Genomic DNA, 15409 nt, shown 5'->3' with positions numbered 1-15409 from the left:
CACCAGGTGCCCTCTCAGCTGAGCACGGCGCAGCTCGGCACACCCGCCACCCGTCCCCGCTCCCCGCAATATTTCGCGGGCCCGAGCAGGGAACGCGGAGGGGCCGCGGCCGTCGCGATACCCGCACCTGACGTGAAAGCGGGGAGTAAAATCACGCCTGAGAAACCCTTCGCAACGTGCGGGTGAGGGGACCCTCGCCGACCCCAGAACCGCCGAGTTACTCGAACACGCGTGGGGAACGACAGGCTCCCCCCCACCCCCCCAGCTGTCACTGTGAAACCAGGTAGGCCAGGAAGCCGCTCCGCAAGGGCCACATCAATCGTTTTTAACTTGCCGTGGGGAGCGGACGGGACCTCCCCCCGTCGTCGTCGTCGTCGTCGTCCCCCCGCAGCCGCAGCACTGAGGGAACGCGGGAGCGGGCGCGGCATCCGCCCGGCCCCCCCCCCCGCCTCCTCTGAGGCGGGAGGCCGAGCGAAGGGCGCCGGCCTCACCAGACGCCCCCGGGCTGTGCCCGCGGCGGGGGGGGTGGGCGAGCTCCGCGCTCCCGCCGTGCGGCGGGGCCGCGCTTCCCCCACCCCTCCCCGCCCGCCCTCTGCGGGACCGTGCCGCAGCGGCAGGCGGGCAAACCCCGCCCCTCCGCCCCGCGTGTGGCGCGGCGCGGCTCGGCTCGGCTCGGCACAGCTCGGCGCGGCTCGGCTCGCCCTCGCCATTGTCTCATCTGCGCGGCGGTCCCCGCTGCGAGTGGCGGGCGGCGCGGCGGCTGGCCGCGATGCTGAAGGGCTCCGCGCCCCCTCAGAGGCGGCAGCGGGAACGGGCTCCAGCCCCCGGCGGCAGCAGCCAGCCCGCCTGCTGAAAGACTGAAACTTTGCGTCCCCGCCGCTCTCCCTCCTCCCGCCTTCCCGGCTCGGCTCGCCCTTCTCCATGCGCTGAGCGGCCGCGGGGCGCCCGCTCGGCCCCATGGACGCCTTCAGCGCCGCCAAGGCCAAAATGGGGGCGAAGAGCGGCGGCGAGGCGGCGGCGGCGGCGGCGGGGCTGGCCGCGCCTCAGCCCGCCGCGCCGGCCCCCAGCCCCGCCGGTCCCGGCTCGCCCGCCGCGCCCGAGCCCGCCGCCTACAAGCTGGAGGACCTGGAGACCCTGGCCACCGTGGGTGAGTGAGTGCGGGAAGGGGGGGAGAGGCGGCGGGACCGGGGAGGAACAAAGGAGCTGCCCAGGTGCCTGCCTCCGGCCGCCTGCCCCCTGCCCTCCCGCAGCCGCGGGCGTTGCGGGCCCGTTCTGTGAGGCAGCGGGGCTGGACCGGCGGCCGTTTAACGGCCGGCAGGTGCCGTTGGGAGCCATCCCCCCCCCCCTCACCACTACCACACACACAACGGCGGCGCTGGGGAGGGGGCCGCCGGCTGGCTTTACGGCTGCTGGGCGCCGCGGGGCTGCCTGCGGAGCCTGGGGAAGAGGCGCCGCAGCGGGGTCGGTGGAGTTTGGGGGCTGCGCTTTGGGCGGGCGGCGTCGTCCGTCCCTGGGGCGGCTGTGAGGGAGCGCTGAGGGGCCGCGGCGCTGCCGGTGTCGCCGGTCTCTGGCGGCGCGATCGTGGTTTTGATCTGCGGCTGAATGAGGCTGGGAGCGGGTTTGGCCTGCCCGGGAGACGGGGACGGTCGCTGCTGGAGCCGAAAGAGCTTTTGGTGCAAAACCTGATTTGTCTGGTTTAACTTCACTTACCTGCATCGTGATAAAAAAATTCATCGTTTAAATGCGGTTGTCGGGCCGGTGAAGAGATCAGACAGGTTAACTGGAGGCAGCTAAGTATATTTCAAAACCCCAACGCGCTGTTGCCCTGAATGTTGATGCAGAGATGCTTTGCGTGTGTAGAATTTTGGTAGAAAGCAAGGCTGCGTGTCACATCTACCACGCTTACTGAAAACCGCCTGTAATCAGCGGCACTGCAGAGTAAACGCGTGTGTTTAATAAATTGGCACTTCAGACATCAGTGATGATGTTCATTGTGTTCATATCCACTGTATCTGTCTGTGCGTTGTGTTTGAAAGTACGTATAGTTACATACGGTTTTGCACCTGGTGTGAAGTCTTGTATGTTCAACTATACGGAAGTTTTATTCTTTTTTTTTTTTCTTCATAGGACTGTGAAATGATTTTGAATAGGTTTATTCCAGCAAGTGCTGTAAATCTTCATTTTCCTTAAGCTCTCTTTAGCCAAAAAGGTGTGATTTAAAACCCTTTCTTAGTGAAGTTGATGGGTTTAGTAAGTCTTTAAATATGGAGTTGGAAAGGCCTGAGAGTGTTGTGATCGGTGAAGACCATGCCTGAGAATGTGATCGGTGAAGATCACGTTATCTTCTCTTGAAGCACGTTGGTTTTTGAGATATTTTTTCCAATTTAAAATGTGAACAGGCATTTTATTGAAAAATTAATTAAAATTATTAAGAGACTGCTTGAAAGGTTTGTGATGCTTTTTTTTCCACCAGAAGTGGTAGATCTTGTTTGTTACATCATGACTAGTTGCTGTGGATACAATTGTCATCACAGAGGATTATGACTTAAAGTGAAGCATAGGCTGCAGAAAAATTGTAATTTTTAAAGAAGGCATAAAAGTCACGGAAATGTCCCCAAGGCCAAGGAAGAAACATGGAAATAATCCTGGTGTCAATTTTAAACAGCATATCTTTTTAGAGTGTTCTGTGCAGTGTTCCTTAGAGGTTAAGGAAGAGGAAAGTTGTGATTACAAAAGGTATAGAGAGACTTAAAAAAAATGAGGCTGGTTGATATGAAGACACAGAGAAGGGAATAAAATGTAAAAGGAGCAGATAGCTGCCTGTCAGGGCACTGACAGGATACTTAAAGAACAGTCTCCCTTCCTTCTTTGTCTTCCCCAGCTTGATTTTTTTTTTTTTTTCTCCTTTTCTCAGATAGCTCCGTCTGAGATGACAACCATTCTTAGCATCTCTTATGAACCGTGGCATTGGTTGTTTTATAGTGAGAAGGAAGACAAAACACAAAACTTGAAGGGTACAAAAATATGCACAGATAAATACATAAGGCCTTACCCTACGAAAGAAGCTGAGCTGGCTTGTTGTAAGTTGGTTTCAAAATGAGTTTATGATATGCCTGTGCGCCTCACTAGAAGACTGTGAGGAGGGAAGGGATCTAGCTCCTGACCAGGAAGCAATATAGCAGCCTCAAAGTGATACTGAAACTCGACACATTTATACCTGCCTCTGAGTGGCAGAGTTCATAAAAGATGCAGTGCCCTGCTAATGTGTCTGTAGTGCATCTGAGATCTGAGCCGGTAACTCTGTGAGATTAGGCTGCTCTGTACAAGCCTGCTAACATGCTACGTTGCATTCCTGAGTTAAATGGGCTGCAGGTTAAATCAGTGCAGAATACTGCAGAGTACTATGTAGATGTGTATGTAGTTGAGCTTGAAAGGCTCATTTTTGCTTGGCTTAAATATTTTTGAATTGAGTTTGTTAAGTACAGTTTAGGTTTATGTCACATGTACTGAAAGAGTGTATCTACGGGGTTTTGTTTAGCAGAGGTTTAAGTCAATATTACCCTATCCTGTTTTGATCTCCCCTGCACAAATAGATGAGCTTAATGTATTGTCATCAATTTCACTACAGCAATTCAGAGTTGTCTGCAGTTTGATTGCTGTCATAAGAATAGCCATTTTCTTTCTGCTGATGTTCTCGAAAGCCATGTGCTCTATCTGAGATATTTGGAGATGGTTGTGGTGGGGAGGGGGATACCCAGAAATTACAGGACAGGAAGTTCTGGTATCTTCTCTGCTGGAATCATTGTTGCTTATAGACATACCCAGGTTTAGAAACAGTGTGGCCTTGGAAACTATCAGCTTGAGAAAGTAGCAAAACAGGGAGGGGAGCTCCATGGTCTTATAGCGGAATGATCTTGGTGTCTGTGAGATTGTGGTCATCCCTGACTTTAGGCACCTCCTCTTGGAGGATGGAATAAAGTTCATATAAAAATTTAAAAAAACCAACCAAACAAACAAATTGGAAGTGGTACCTGCTTTGACTATAATAGCTACTGTTTTAAATATCCTTCATAGTTTAAGAGGATTAAAATCTGTTGACCTGACCACCATAATGCAGGCTGGATTGGACATGTTCTCTGTGATTTCTGTTGGACCCTGTGCCTGGTTTAGCAAAGAACTCACTGTGAGGGAAGAAAGAGCAAAAGGGGAGAACAGTTTAGCATAATGATTGGGAGGACATTTCTCTCCCCGAAACTTCCCAGGACTCAACCTTTGTTTTCATGTTTGTGGGCCCTTTGCTAAAAGGCATTGGGAGCAGAGACTAGAGTACAGGTATGCTTTTGGGGGAAGTACCCTTATATTTAGTCCATAAAGTGGAGTTACAGGTTTGGGGAGGGCACAGGAGTGGGGTGCATACTGGTTTCTGGCACTAAGAGAGGTTGAACAGGAAGAGTATTTCTTTGAGGGTACTTCCTGAGAGGTTGAACATGTGGCTTTGAACCTTTGAGGTGTATGGTTTTTTAACTAGTCCTCCTATATGAAAGGTGAGTGCTCTTGCTCTGGAGCTGTTGAAGGTGCCTGGTTGTCCACTTCTGACTCTGGATTAATTTTCCTTTCAAAGGAGGTCAAAATACAAATATTTGCTCAGTACACTTAGAAACTGCTGCTTGGACCAGGCTGAAATATTCTGTGAATCTCAGTTGAATTTACATATTCAGCTGTGCCAAGACTGAGGTAGTTCTGTGCTGCACAGAAGCAAAAATTTAAATGTCATGACCACCATGTTTATTGAAACTTAACTGCTGAAAGTTCATGGCCCAGCCGTGCTTATCTGAATCCGTTTCAAACTTTTTGTAGGCCTGGTTGGTGGAAGAGAGAGACTATGAACACTAGTGGCATAGTTTCTGAATCATCCTTGGTTTTGATGAGAATTTAACAAGAGCAACCTTCCTATTCTAGTAGCCAGGGGGGCTGCAGTTGGACACCTGACATATGTACTGAATTTGAGTATTAAATTTTTAATTGTGCCATAATGAAGAAGTAATTCAGATAAACTAGAATAATAAGTACAAGAAAACCGTAAGATATTTCTTCACTTTTGGGTAGGTGAAATTGGGAGAACAAATGTTTTGTTCCTAAATGAAAAGTATGGTAATAGGGAAGGGGGAAGGAAGAGAACTCTAGGAGGAGAAAGATGACAAACTTATTCTTGCCCTCTCTCCTGTGAGATTTGTTTCCTGCCCATTTTTCAAAGTGCAATGAATTCCATAGCAGGCTTTATAAATGTAAATTGGGTTTTGTAAATCTATTCAATTGATTGAAATATTTTAATAATAGTATTTTCATGCAAAAAGATTCATTTAAAGTACTGTTCCCATGAAGTGCTTTACACTAAACAAATGCAGAATAAAAAATTGGGCAAACCAGTATTTTAATTTTTATGAGCATGGGAAAATTTTTAAAGGTACATGGGAAAAGTGAGGTGCAACATATTTTTAAATACTTAATTTCACTGTGTTCACACAGAAAATATGCTAGCCACATATATTTCAAATGGCATTATATCAGCAGGACAGTAGGTACAGAACTGGAGTCTAATGCTGTAAGAAGGACTCTGCTCCTATATAGGACATTACAGTGCTAGTCTCCCTGTGTATAGTCGAGGTAAAAAATTCTGCACCAGAATAGCTACATTCTTTACTAGCAGGGAACACTGGTGGCTTTTTTTTTTTTTTTTAAAGGGGCTCAAATTAATTTTGTTTCTTACCAAGTGCTATTTTTGGTTTCACTACCGAGGTCCTCACCTATTTAAAAATAATTCTAAGGGATCTGTGAGCATTTTTTCCTGTTTCTTCACCTTTTCTTGATACTGAAATGATAAATAATAATCCATGATTTTACTTGGCAACATCCTTAAATGCCACAAGTTTTGAAAGAAAACATGGTCTGAATGTTGTGACTGTAATGGTGACCTGAATTCACCATTACATTTGTACATCTTTGAGACTTTAGTCATAAAGCTAAATGACTTGGATTTTGTTTTCACTCTCTGTGGAATGTCTTTCTTGCTTCATTTTTCCCTCCCACAAGATCATACTTGTCCCAAAATAAATCCTTAGTATTGTTATAGCTGATGTTCTAGAGAGAAAATGACCAGGTGTGACTCAGCTTTCTTCTCTTGCTTTTCCTGTTATCCACTTCTGAGGTGAATTTCAGTGGCATAATGTTTATTGTGGAGTAGGCAGCACCAGGTCCTTTCCCATAAGGTTCTTGCTCTCATTAGGCTGGAAAAAGTGGATTGAAACAAATACTCTTTTTTTATCTTTCAGAAAATTGAGAGTACCTGGAATAAGTCTGAACATTTGAAAACTAAAAGTTCACGCTTCTGCTTTTCTATCTCCAGTGTTTAAAATCAGTGTTGAGGTAAATGGCTAGTCACCTGTTTGCCTGTCACCTGTTTCTTTTGCCTTAATCATATTTATATATCTAACTGATTGTGAAAAGAAATTCAGAATTCTTTCCCTGATGTTGTGAACTTCATGGTATGTTATAGAATGGGCTTTGACACTCAAATACAATTCTTGAAGATAAATAATTCAAGTCCTATAAATAGCCCAGAGACTCCCATAAGCGCCTGTTGCAATGAAAATAATCAAATAATCTTGAACCCAACTAGTGCTAATATTTCAGAAATAAGCATCCAAAACTCCTCTTCCACAAAATCAAAAGCATCTAACACCACACCTTCCTCCTGCCAAGTTTATGCTTAAATAAAATTAATGTTCCAGATGAAGATGCTGTTGAAAAATTCTTCCATCAAAAGTATTGTGTGTCAGCCCAAACTGAAAAAGAGAGAAGAGAAATAGAGATTTGATTTTTTCTTTTTCCTTCCCCTTCTTCAAAGGGAGGAAATATGAACTTAAAGTACTGGTGGTTGAGAGCACATAGGCTCTTAGGTCCTGACTCACCTTTTCTATGTTTAGGTTCCTGAGTTTGCATGTCTGGACTGTCTGTAGTGGACAGGGAGAGCAGCCTTTTGGAGATGGATGTCTTGATATTTTGGTTTTTGCATCACGAAAACTTAGAGAAGTTAATCCCCAGCTAAAGTGCATTTAATCCTGGTTTGGTCCACTTTAAGGGTGGTATGCAATATGTAAATACCAGAAGAAAGAAAGGGTGGTGGAGTTTATGTACTACTTTTGTTTGTTATGAGAGGCATAGATGTGTATACAGCAACAAAGAGTGAATTTTTGTGAAGTAAAAGATGGGAACTCTGTGTTCACGTTGCAAGGGCTTGTCTGGACATAAGTTGTTCTTAACCAAATTGGTTTAGGTTAAACAATACAGTTCCCTTACTGTTGATACTTATGAGTGTAAAAAATCTTCAGCATTAGCTTGTACTACTTGGAATAGTACTTGGAGTAGTTTAACACGATGTCTTGGGAAAGCATCCTCCCATTCCTACACAGTTTTAGAGGTTTTGTAGCAGCTTCAAAGATGTTGTTAAGTAAAATTTTGCTGAGTACTGTGTGTTAGTGTGCACCTGGGATATTAAGGTGATAGGGAAGAGCAATTCTCAAAATTAGACTGTATTTCTGTTTTCCCACAGGAATAGTATCTTGAATGAACAAATGTGGCCTTTTTTTTTTTTTTTTTTTTAAAGGGGGGGGTATAGGTTACAACATTCTTTCAAGCACTGTTTGCACTTCACATTAGAGTAGTGGTTCAGTTTTTATTTGAAATACATATTGCTTTACTATTATTATGATTAGAATTTTTTTTAATACTGAAGGTAGATCAGAGATTTTTTCCCTTAGTACAGCCCCTTCTTTACTACAGAAACTGTTAGAGTGCTAAGGAAATTCACCTGGGAGACAGGCGAGTAAATTGTGAAAGTAGTTAACAAAACACATTGTATTTGGAAAGTGAGTGGAATGTTACAGAATGAGAGAATATTAAAAACCCACTTATGTCAGTCATCTTATTGTATTTCTGTGGATAATTGTAGTCTTGCTTTGTTAATTTTGGTAAAGGAAATGTTCAAATTTTTGCCCTTTGTATTATGTTTACCATTTTATTTTGGGTAAATAATATGTTTCAAGGGTATTGAAATAATTTCAGTTGTGATGGTGAGTTGGCAAATTAAAGACTTATTTCTTGAGGGGCTTCAGGGGATGGTGTTTGAAAAGATGTAACCTCTGAAGCAGTGAGGGATGTTTGTTTTCTTCTAAAGGTTTAGAGGGGCAGGGTATAAAATAGCTACAGTGTTTCTGTAAGCAGGTTTTCCCTAGACCCATTGATAATCTTAGAAAAAAAATATTCTGAGAATAATACAGATTTATCATTTCGGAAAGCTTCTTTGAACTTGAAGAAAACATCTTGTTCTACTCTGAAGAGCATTCTGAAAATACTAAAATAGCAATCTCATTATGAGGATTAACTTAATCATCTGTTTATAGACAGTTTAAGGGCTGCAGTCTTATTGAACTCTAAATTTTGTGTTTTTGCAATTCAGTGTAAGCAACATAACTGTTCTTTGTAAATACCTAAGCTCTTTCACTGAAAGGGCAAAAGGTGGCTGGAGCAGGGAAAATGGTGTTGAAACTGTAAGTCCTAGCATTACTAGAAGTATTCAGAATGTGGTCTTCTAGACATATCTACATTGTAGAATGTACAATTACAGTTCTCCTTTTTAGGCATACCTAAACTAGATTTAAACTGTTTTCACTTCATTTCAGTAAAACTGCTAGTTGTATTGCTAAAGTGCTTGTGCTTTTGGGTTAGTGAAATAAGCTTGCCTGAGCTGCTGTGTAATGCTCATGCTGAAGGATTTGTATTAATATCTATACCTATTTTAAGGTAGTTTGAGGATGTTTGTGTTGCAGAGTTGCTTGTGGACGCTCAGATTTTCTTTTGGTGAATTCTGACATCTGTCCTATCCAGTCTTAAATTGTGGTGATCTGTGGCATTTGTTCATGAAAACTTTCCACTCGGCTGCCCTCTTCTGCCCTCCTTCACTCCAGTCCCAGCTTGGAGCAGTTGATAGCTGGTCTATTAATGGATTGACAGTAACTTTTGTGTATATGTGTTGTGATTTTTCTCCAGGGAATCAATTGGTCTGCTTTGATATGCTTCACCTCAGACAAATTGCTAGTGTGTGTGTTTTATTGATTTATTTATAACTGAAACACATTAGAATTAAGGAAGCATCGTTTCCGTGTGAATGAACTGCATGGTATAACTTATTTCTGTATAATACCAATGTCAACGGAATGTTAGACTTGTCTTTTGGGTTGTTCTGGTCAGCAGAACCATTCCCAAAGTCTTGCTTTGACCCTCAGCTTTCTTAGTCCATTGGCGGAGCAGGGAAGTCCAGCTCAATTTGACCTACGTTATAGTTAAGTAAATCTGAACTGCACCACTCAGGCGATTTGAATACTTTGTGAAGTATCTGGATTTCTAGTTTTGTGACTCTTTATGTGTTGGGGACTGTTTATTTAATACCAAAGTAAAAGTAGATTGGTTATATGGTTTTACTTGGTTTGCAATGTATTTCGTAGCCCTTATGCCAACAAGTTATGGTGTCTAAAACAGACTAATTTTTATGTAAAATCTTCTTTGTTCTTGTTTCTTCTCTGGATATTCAGTTTGAATATCACCTACAGCTTTCTCTATTGGATTATCGATTTTATATATATATGCATGTATATATTTAAATTTATATAAACTCATAAAACCTAAGTTCTAGAATTTTATAGCTTGATGTAGAAAGAATGAGAGTATGGAAAAGTCTGCTCGTTCTCTGTCAGCATATATAGAATTTCTTAATTGGCTATTGCACTTAGCAGTTTTTTCTTCAAAGTATTCATACAGTATCTACAACATGTAGCATTTTTTTTTTTTTTAACCGGGATATTTTTTACTTAAAGGATTGATTCTGAGCTAATTTTTCATGAAAGGTCACATATCTGGTATTTGTTAATTTTATTCTAACATGCAATTTGCAAGAATTCAGGTGTAATGATTTATATGTTGTATTTATTGGAGTACTTGGGAAAGGCAACTCAAGGCAGAAGAGCTATATAATAGAAACTATTATTAGCAGTTGTAACCCGCAACTTAAATGCGCTTTTGTTTTTCTCGTGTACGCTTGACATTGTCTAATGCATACTTTTAAAAAGCACTAAACCTATCAATACAATACGTTATTTTGCCTGGAAAAAGCGACTACGTAATCTCTTACATTGCCTAATACAAGAGGAAAGCATGTGGAGCTGCCAAGGTTTGGGTTTTTTTTGTTTCATTGGGGTTTTTTTTTACATGATTCTTATATCGGAGGTAATGGTTTGTTACCAAAATTATATAAAGTGACCATTTAGGATGCCCACTATGCAGTATTTGAGTTTTGGTATGGTTCTTCATTAAAACTTAGCTTCTTATACAGCATTTGTGGCATTTGCTTAAGTGTCATTCTGTTTGTATTGAGGAATATGGGCATTCTGAGCAATTTGAAATATTTAGGGTAATGACACTGCCACTATTGTTTGAGGTGCAGGGAGCTCTCTGGATTAAAGCAAAGTATCTAGTCAGTATTGCTTTTTAGGGGTCTGTGGTAGTGCTCCAGTCAGTAAATTAAATGCTCCAAAGTTGTTTAGGTAGATGCTAAGAGAGCTATGCCTCCATAGACTCTTCAGAAACAGGCTAAACTGGGTGTAAGATTTTTACTTTGCTGATCTACTAATTAGGATGCACTGTAATAGCTATATGGATGGCAAATATGAAAAACAAGAGGCTGGAGCTGACTGTGTTTATGTAAAACTTCTGGGTGCTATAATAGCAGACTCCTCTAGCCACCTGCCTCAAAACTGATGACAGACTTCTAGCCTCAGACCTCTTCCCCCCAGCTTGGTACTGGCTTCTTTACAGCTCCTTGGGTACAGGAGATGATAGCCTGTACAGTTCTAATTTGTATGGTCTGCCAAAAATAACTTCAGAGTATGCATTGTAAATTTTTAGTTTGTTTTCAGGAAGATTAGTGGGTAACTCCTTGTCTGTCCCTGGAGAACAAACAATGAGGACAGCTGCTGGTCAGTCTGTTTCTAAACTGGGATTCTTGTCCCCTCTTTCATGAAAATGTTTCAGGTTGCATGTTGGTATGCTGAATTTGTGTTCTGAGGCCACTAAACTCTCCCTGAATTTTGTGACTTTCAAAGGCCTATGAAGCCTTCTGCAGTATGTCCTTATTTAACCCACCCAGTTGTCACACTCAGAAGTGTCAGATATAGAAGTTCTACTGGATCAACAACATTATTCTTCCTCCTTTTTTAGTGACTGACATAGTTCAATCCACTTAAATTCATGTTAGCAACCATGTATGTAGAAATTGCTCTTTCATTAATAACTTTGGAAATAAAGTCATTTGGGATATAATATATTTAAAAGTATTTCTAAAAGTTTCCCAGTATTACAACTTAATTCAAAATATTCTGTTTAAAAGCTTTCTGAATCTCTCCTAGTAATTTCACAGTGAATAGCAGTGATGCCCTGGATCTGTTCATGGAAAATTTTCCTTGATTAAAGTTGGTTTTGTTACTTTTTTTTTTCTGCTAGAAAAGGCAGCTGGGAAGAAGCTGTGAGAAAGACCGTGTGTCCTACAAGACAGAACCATTAGAAGGAAAACAAAGTAACTGAGATTTGGAAAGAATCTGAAAAAAAGAACTAACACCAAAGTTAATGCAAAGTGTTTTAAAAGACATGGAAATATATTTCTTCTTGGGGGGTGGGGTGGGGGTGTGTTTTTTTAAGTTAATTTTTTGGATTTCAGTCGTATACATTTTATACTTAGTCATTTGAAAGTAGAAGCAAAGTGGGGCACATCCATTCCTGATGCTGTAAAGCCTATGAAAGCTATCCCTTTTATGTGTTTAATAAAATAAACTATATCCTTTGTTCTAAATGTCTAAGTGAAGAGAGTTTCTAGAATTGTCTCAACTCTTTGTATCTGCAACACTTATTGTAAGCTAAAAGTTTTATTTTGGTGGCAGTGGAGACGGTTTTTTTGCTGCCTTTGTTGTTAGGTAGGCCTAAATTTTGCAATGCTCCTACTGCACTGTCGGTTGTAAGTTAGGCAGAGTACAGCGCTGTTGGCTTGATTTGGGATAATTCTGGGAAAACAATGCTCTGTGATAGGACAATTTGAGTGAGTTGTGCATTTGGTGAAATAACAGTATTTGACATCTGAAACCCAAAGGGTATTTTGGAATTATGCCTTCCCCAACCACCCAAAAAAAGTGTAATACGATTTAATTTTGTGAGCTGAAGGTGATCATAAGATGTGGCTAGGGTGTAATTCCATAAATATTCAACCTGACTGACATCAGAGGCAGATTGAGAAATAGAATCTTAAAATCCTGTTTAGCAAGGATTTTTAATATTCTGTTAACGTGAAATATGTATGTATTGTGCTATACTGCAGGTGATGTTACTTATCAGTGAATTCTTTTACCTGGTGAGAAGACCTTGCAATACATGCTAATAGTAAATAGAGAAGCAACATTGTGAAATAGGAAATGCAGAAGACAACTGGCTTTGTGGCTAATTAGCCAGTCCCTCAGCAGTCCTTATTTTTTTTTTTTCTGGCAGGTCTGCAGGTAAACCCATCTAACTTAGAACTAAAGCAGGATTTGGTTGCATAGCTACTGATTTCATAGCTTAGAGTATGCCTGTTTCACATTGCTTTTTAGAGTTTCCTAGGAGTGTACCTTGGTGATAAAAGCCTGCAATAGAAATAGTCTTTGAATCTTGATCTTAAATGTTTAATTGCAAGTGAAGTGGTTTGACACTGTGTTTGGAGACAAGGGTTCACACCTCTGTGTTAATTTTAAACATTCTGTTTGAATTTTACTGACTTTTTTGCATGGTTGCTATTTGTGTATTAATGAAGAGGGTTCTTAGTGAAATGGGGACTATCAAAGTGGATGAATAGTCAGAGGGCTGGCAGGCAGTAACAGAGATGAATGCTTAGGTGAGGCTATACCTTTGGTTCAAAATGTTGGAATTCCTACATAAAAATGATGTTGGAAAAAGAGAGTAGGATAAGAAGATTTAACGCTATTTTGATACACTTCCATTTTGTTTAGGTAGGTTTGTGTTTCCTTGATATTGTTTCTTTCCAGAGCAAAACAAGTAGAACAGAGTAAAAGTCTGGCTAGGAACACAGTTGGGTATTCTACATGATTGTATGTGAAGAAAATGTTACTAGTGCTTGATTTGGTAGGGTATATCTGAACTTGTAGTTGTTGCTAGTTAATACTTAGTGTGTGATGTCAGCAACTTTATGTTACTGCTTCATCTGGAAATAAACCAGCTAGGGATTCACTGATACCCTAAAGCTGGGCACTCTCGCATGAAATACTGCCAGTTTATCTCCTGTAAGAAAATACGTTGATAAACCTCTCTCTAATCTTCACATGTTTTGGCATTTAAAATATTTGTAGGAGGAAAAAATTCTCCTGATGGCAATTAGATGTAACAGGTAGGGAGAGATTCAGAACTCCAGATATTCCCAGACTAGTTGTGATTTCTAGTCTAATTGGCTTTCATTTTTGATAGAGATGTTAGGAGTTGCATTGTTTGAGAACAAACATAGCTTTGTTGCTTGGCCTCCATTGGTTCTCCGAAATATGATTCTTGAAATAAAATTAAACTATGATTGTAGTAATAGGAAAAAAGCATAGTTGTAGTTTTATAAGCAAGACAAATCCTTTTTTTTTTTCCTGCTGCAAACTATTGAATAATTTACCATAAAGTACAGTCATCTCCAAAGAGTTTTGCATGTTGTACACAGACCTCATTTTAAAAGACTGAGGAACTCGGTAAACTTGACTAAAAAGGGCAATACAATGAAAACAGGTGCTTAGGGACTTTTTAAACATTGATGGTATTTAGCTTGTATGCTGGCAAATCCTCTTAAGGATAACATTTTATGTCAAGAAGAAAGATATTTGTATTAGTCATTGGCACAGCTTCTGGTACTTCCTGAGGAGGTATATTTTGGATAGTGCAACACAAATTTCCTCTTCTGTCAGTGATGTAGGAGGACCTCTCATATATGAAAAAAATAATTTTATCAGTCTCTGTCTTGTCTTTTGAGACTGTTACTTGTTCCTAGGAAATGTGCAAGCATCTGAAACAAACTGTAGTTCACTTCATAGAATAGTAAATATCTAATATGCCTAATAATTTTTCTTGTTTGGCATATTTCATCTCTCTTCAGGGCAGAACTATGCCTTTTATTTTTGCTGCTGTAAACTTAATATGCTTCAGCTTCTGTAAAAAGTGTTAATGGATGATAAACTAATAACTGTCAGATACCAGTAACCTTCAGTTACAACTGATTTGGGTTATATGTGAACTGATGACCCGGCCCAGGTGGATTGGTGTCATGGTTTAACCCCAGCCAGCAACTAAGCACCACACAGTCGCTCACTCACTTCCCCCCACCCAGTGGGATGGGGGAAAGAATTGGAAAAAAAAAAGGTGAAACTTGAGGGTTGAGATAAGAACAGTTTAATAGAACAGAAAGGAAGAAAACAGTAATGATAATAATAAAATAACAATAATAATAAAAGAATTGGAATATACAAAACAAGTGATGCGCAATGCAATTGCTCACCACCTGCCGACTGATGCTCAGTTAGTTCCCGAGCAATGATCCACCCCCCCGCTCCAGGCCAACTGCCCCCCAGTTTACATACTGGACATGACATCATAAGGTATGGAATACCCCTGTTGGCCAGTTTGGGTCAGCTGTCCTGGCTGTGTCCCCTCCCAACTTCTTGTGCCCCTCCAGCCTTCTCGCTGGCTGGGCATGAGAAGCTGAAAAATCCTTGACTTAGTCTAAACACTACTTAGAAACAGCTGAAAATACCAGTGTGTTATCAACATTCTTCTCATACTGAATCCAAAACATAACACTGTACCAGCTACTAGAAAGAAAATTAACTCTATCCCAGCCAAAACCAGGACAACTGCTTTTGTGTTCATTTCTGATCCTTTTGTCTGGCTTTCTAATTTTACCACATTTGTGCTTGTGCACTATTTCTTTAAGAGTAAGTCCTGAATTATAAATTATATCGAAATGCTTATTCTTTAAAATGAATAATTTAAAATACATTTCTGTTGAAAGGTTTGCCGTGTCAACTATAACAGTGAGTGAACCTCTTAGTAAGCAATGATGCTACAATTTTGGAGAAAGAGTCTACAAGGGCATGACAAGTACTCTTGGCGTGTGAACTACAGCTCATGAATTCAATTAGCTGTAATTTAATCTATCCTATCAAGGTGGTGTTGGATTTGCTATTCATTGCTCTCTTTGCTGCAGACTGTGAACCTGTTTTTAAATATTAGA

The 15409-nt window shown here is 41.2% G+C and overlaps 1 protein-coding gene across 1 annotated transcript in view; it reads left to right on the top strand.

Moving 5' to 3' along the window:
• The first annotated feature begins 673 nt into the window (after positions 1 to 673).
• The window catches only part of PRKX (protein kinase cAMP-dependent X-linked catalytic subunit), a 62110-nt gene continuing 47374 nt past the window's right edge, over positions 674 to 15409 (top strand). Inside the window, exon 1 of the mRNA XM_075057335.1 lies at positions 674 to 1147. Within this exon, the coding sequence (XP_074913436.1) occupies positions 958 to 1147 (190 nt within the window). The 5' untranslated portion in view covers positions 674 to 957. The remainder of the gene's footprint in view (positions 1148 to 15409) is intronic.

The sequence above is a fragment of the Buteo buteo genome, chromosome 25 (genome assembly GCF_964188355.1).
Source record: "Buteo buteo chromosome 25, bButBut1.hap1.1, whole genome shotgun sequence".
Lineage (NCBI taxonomy): Eukaryota > Metazoa > Chordata > Aves > Accipitriformes > Accipitridae > Buteo > Buteo buteo.
Note: the sequence above shows the minus strand (reverse complement) of the source record. Positions and strands in the feature narration are given on the sequence as shown.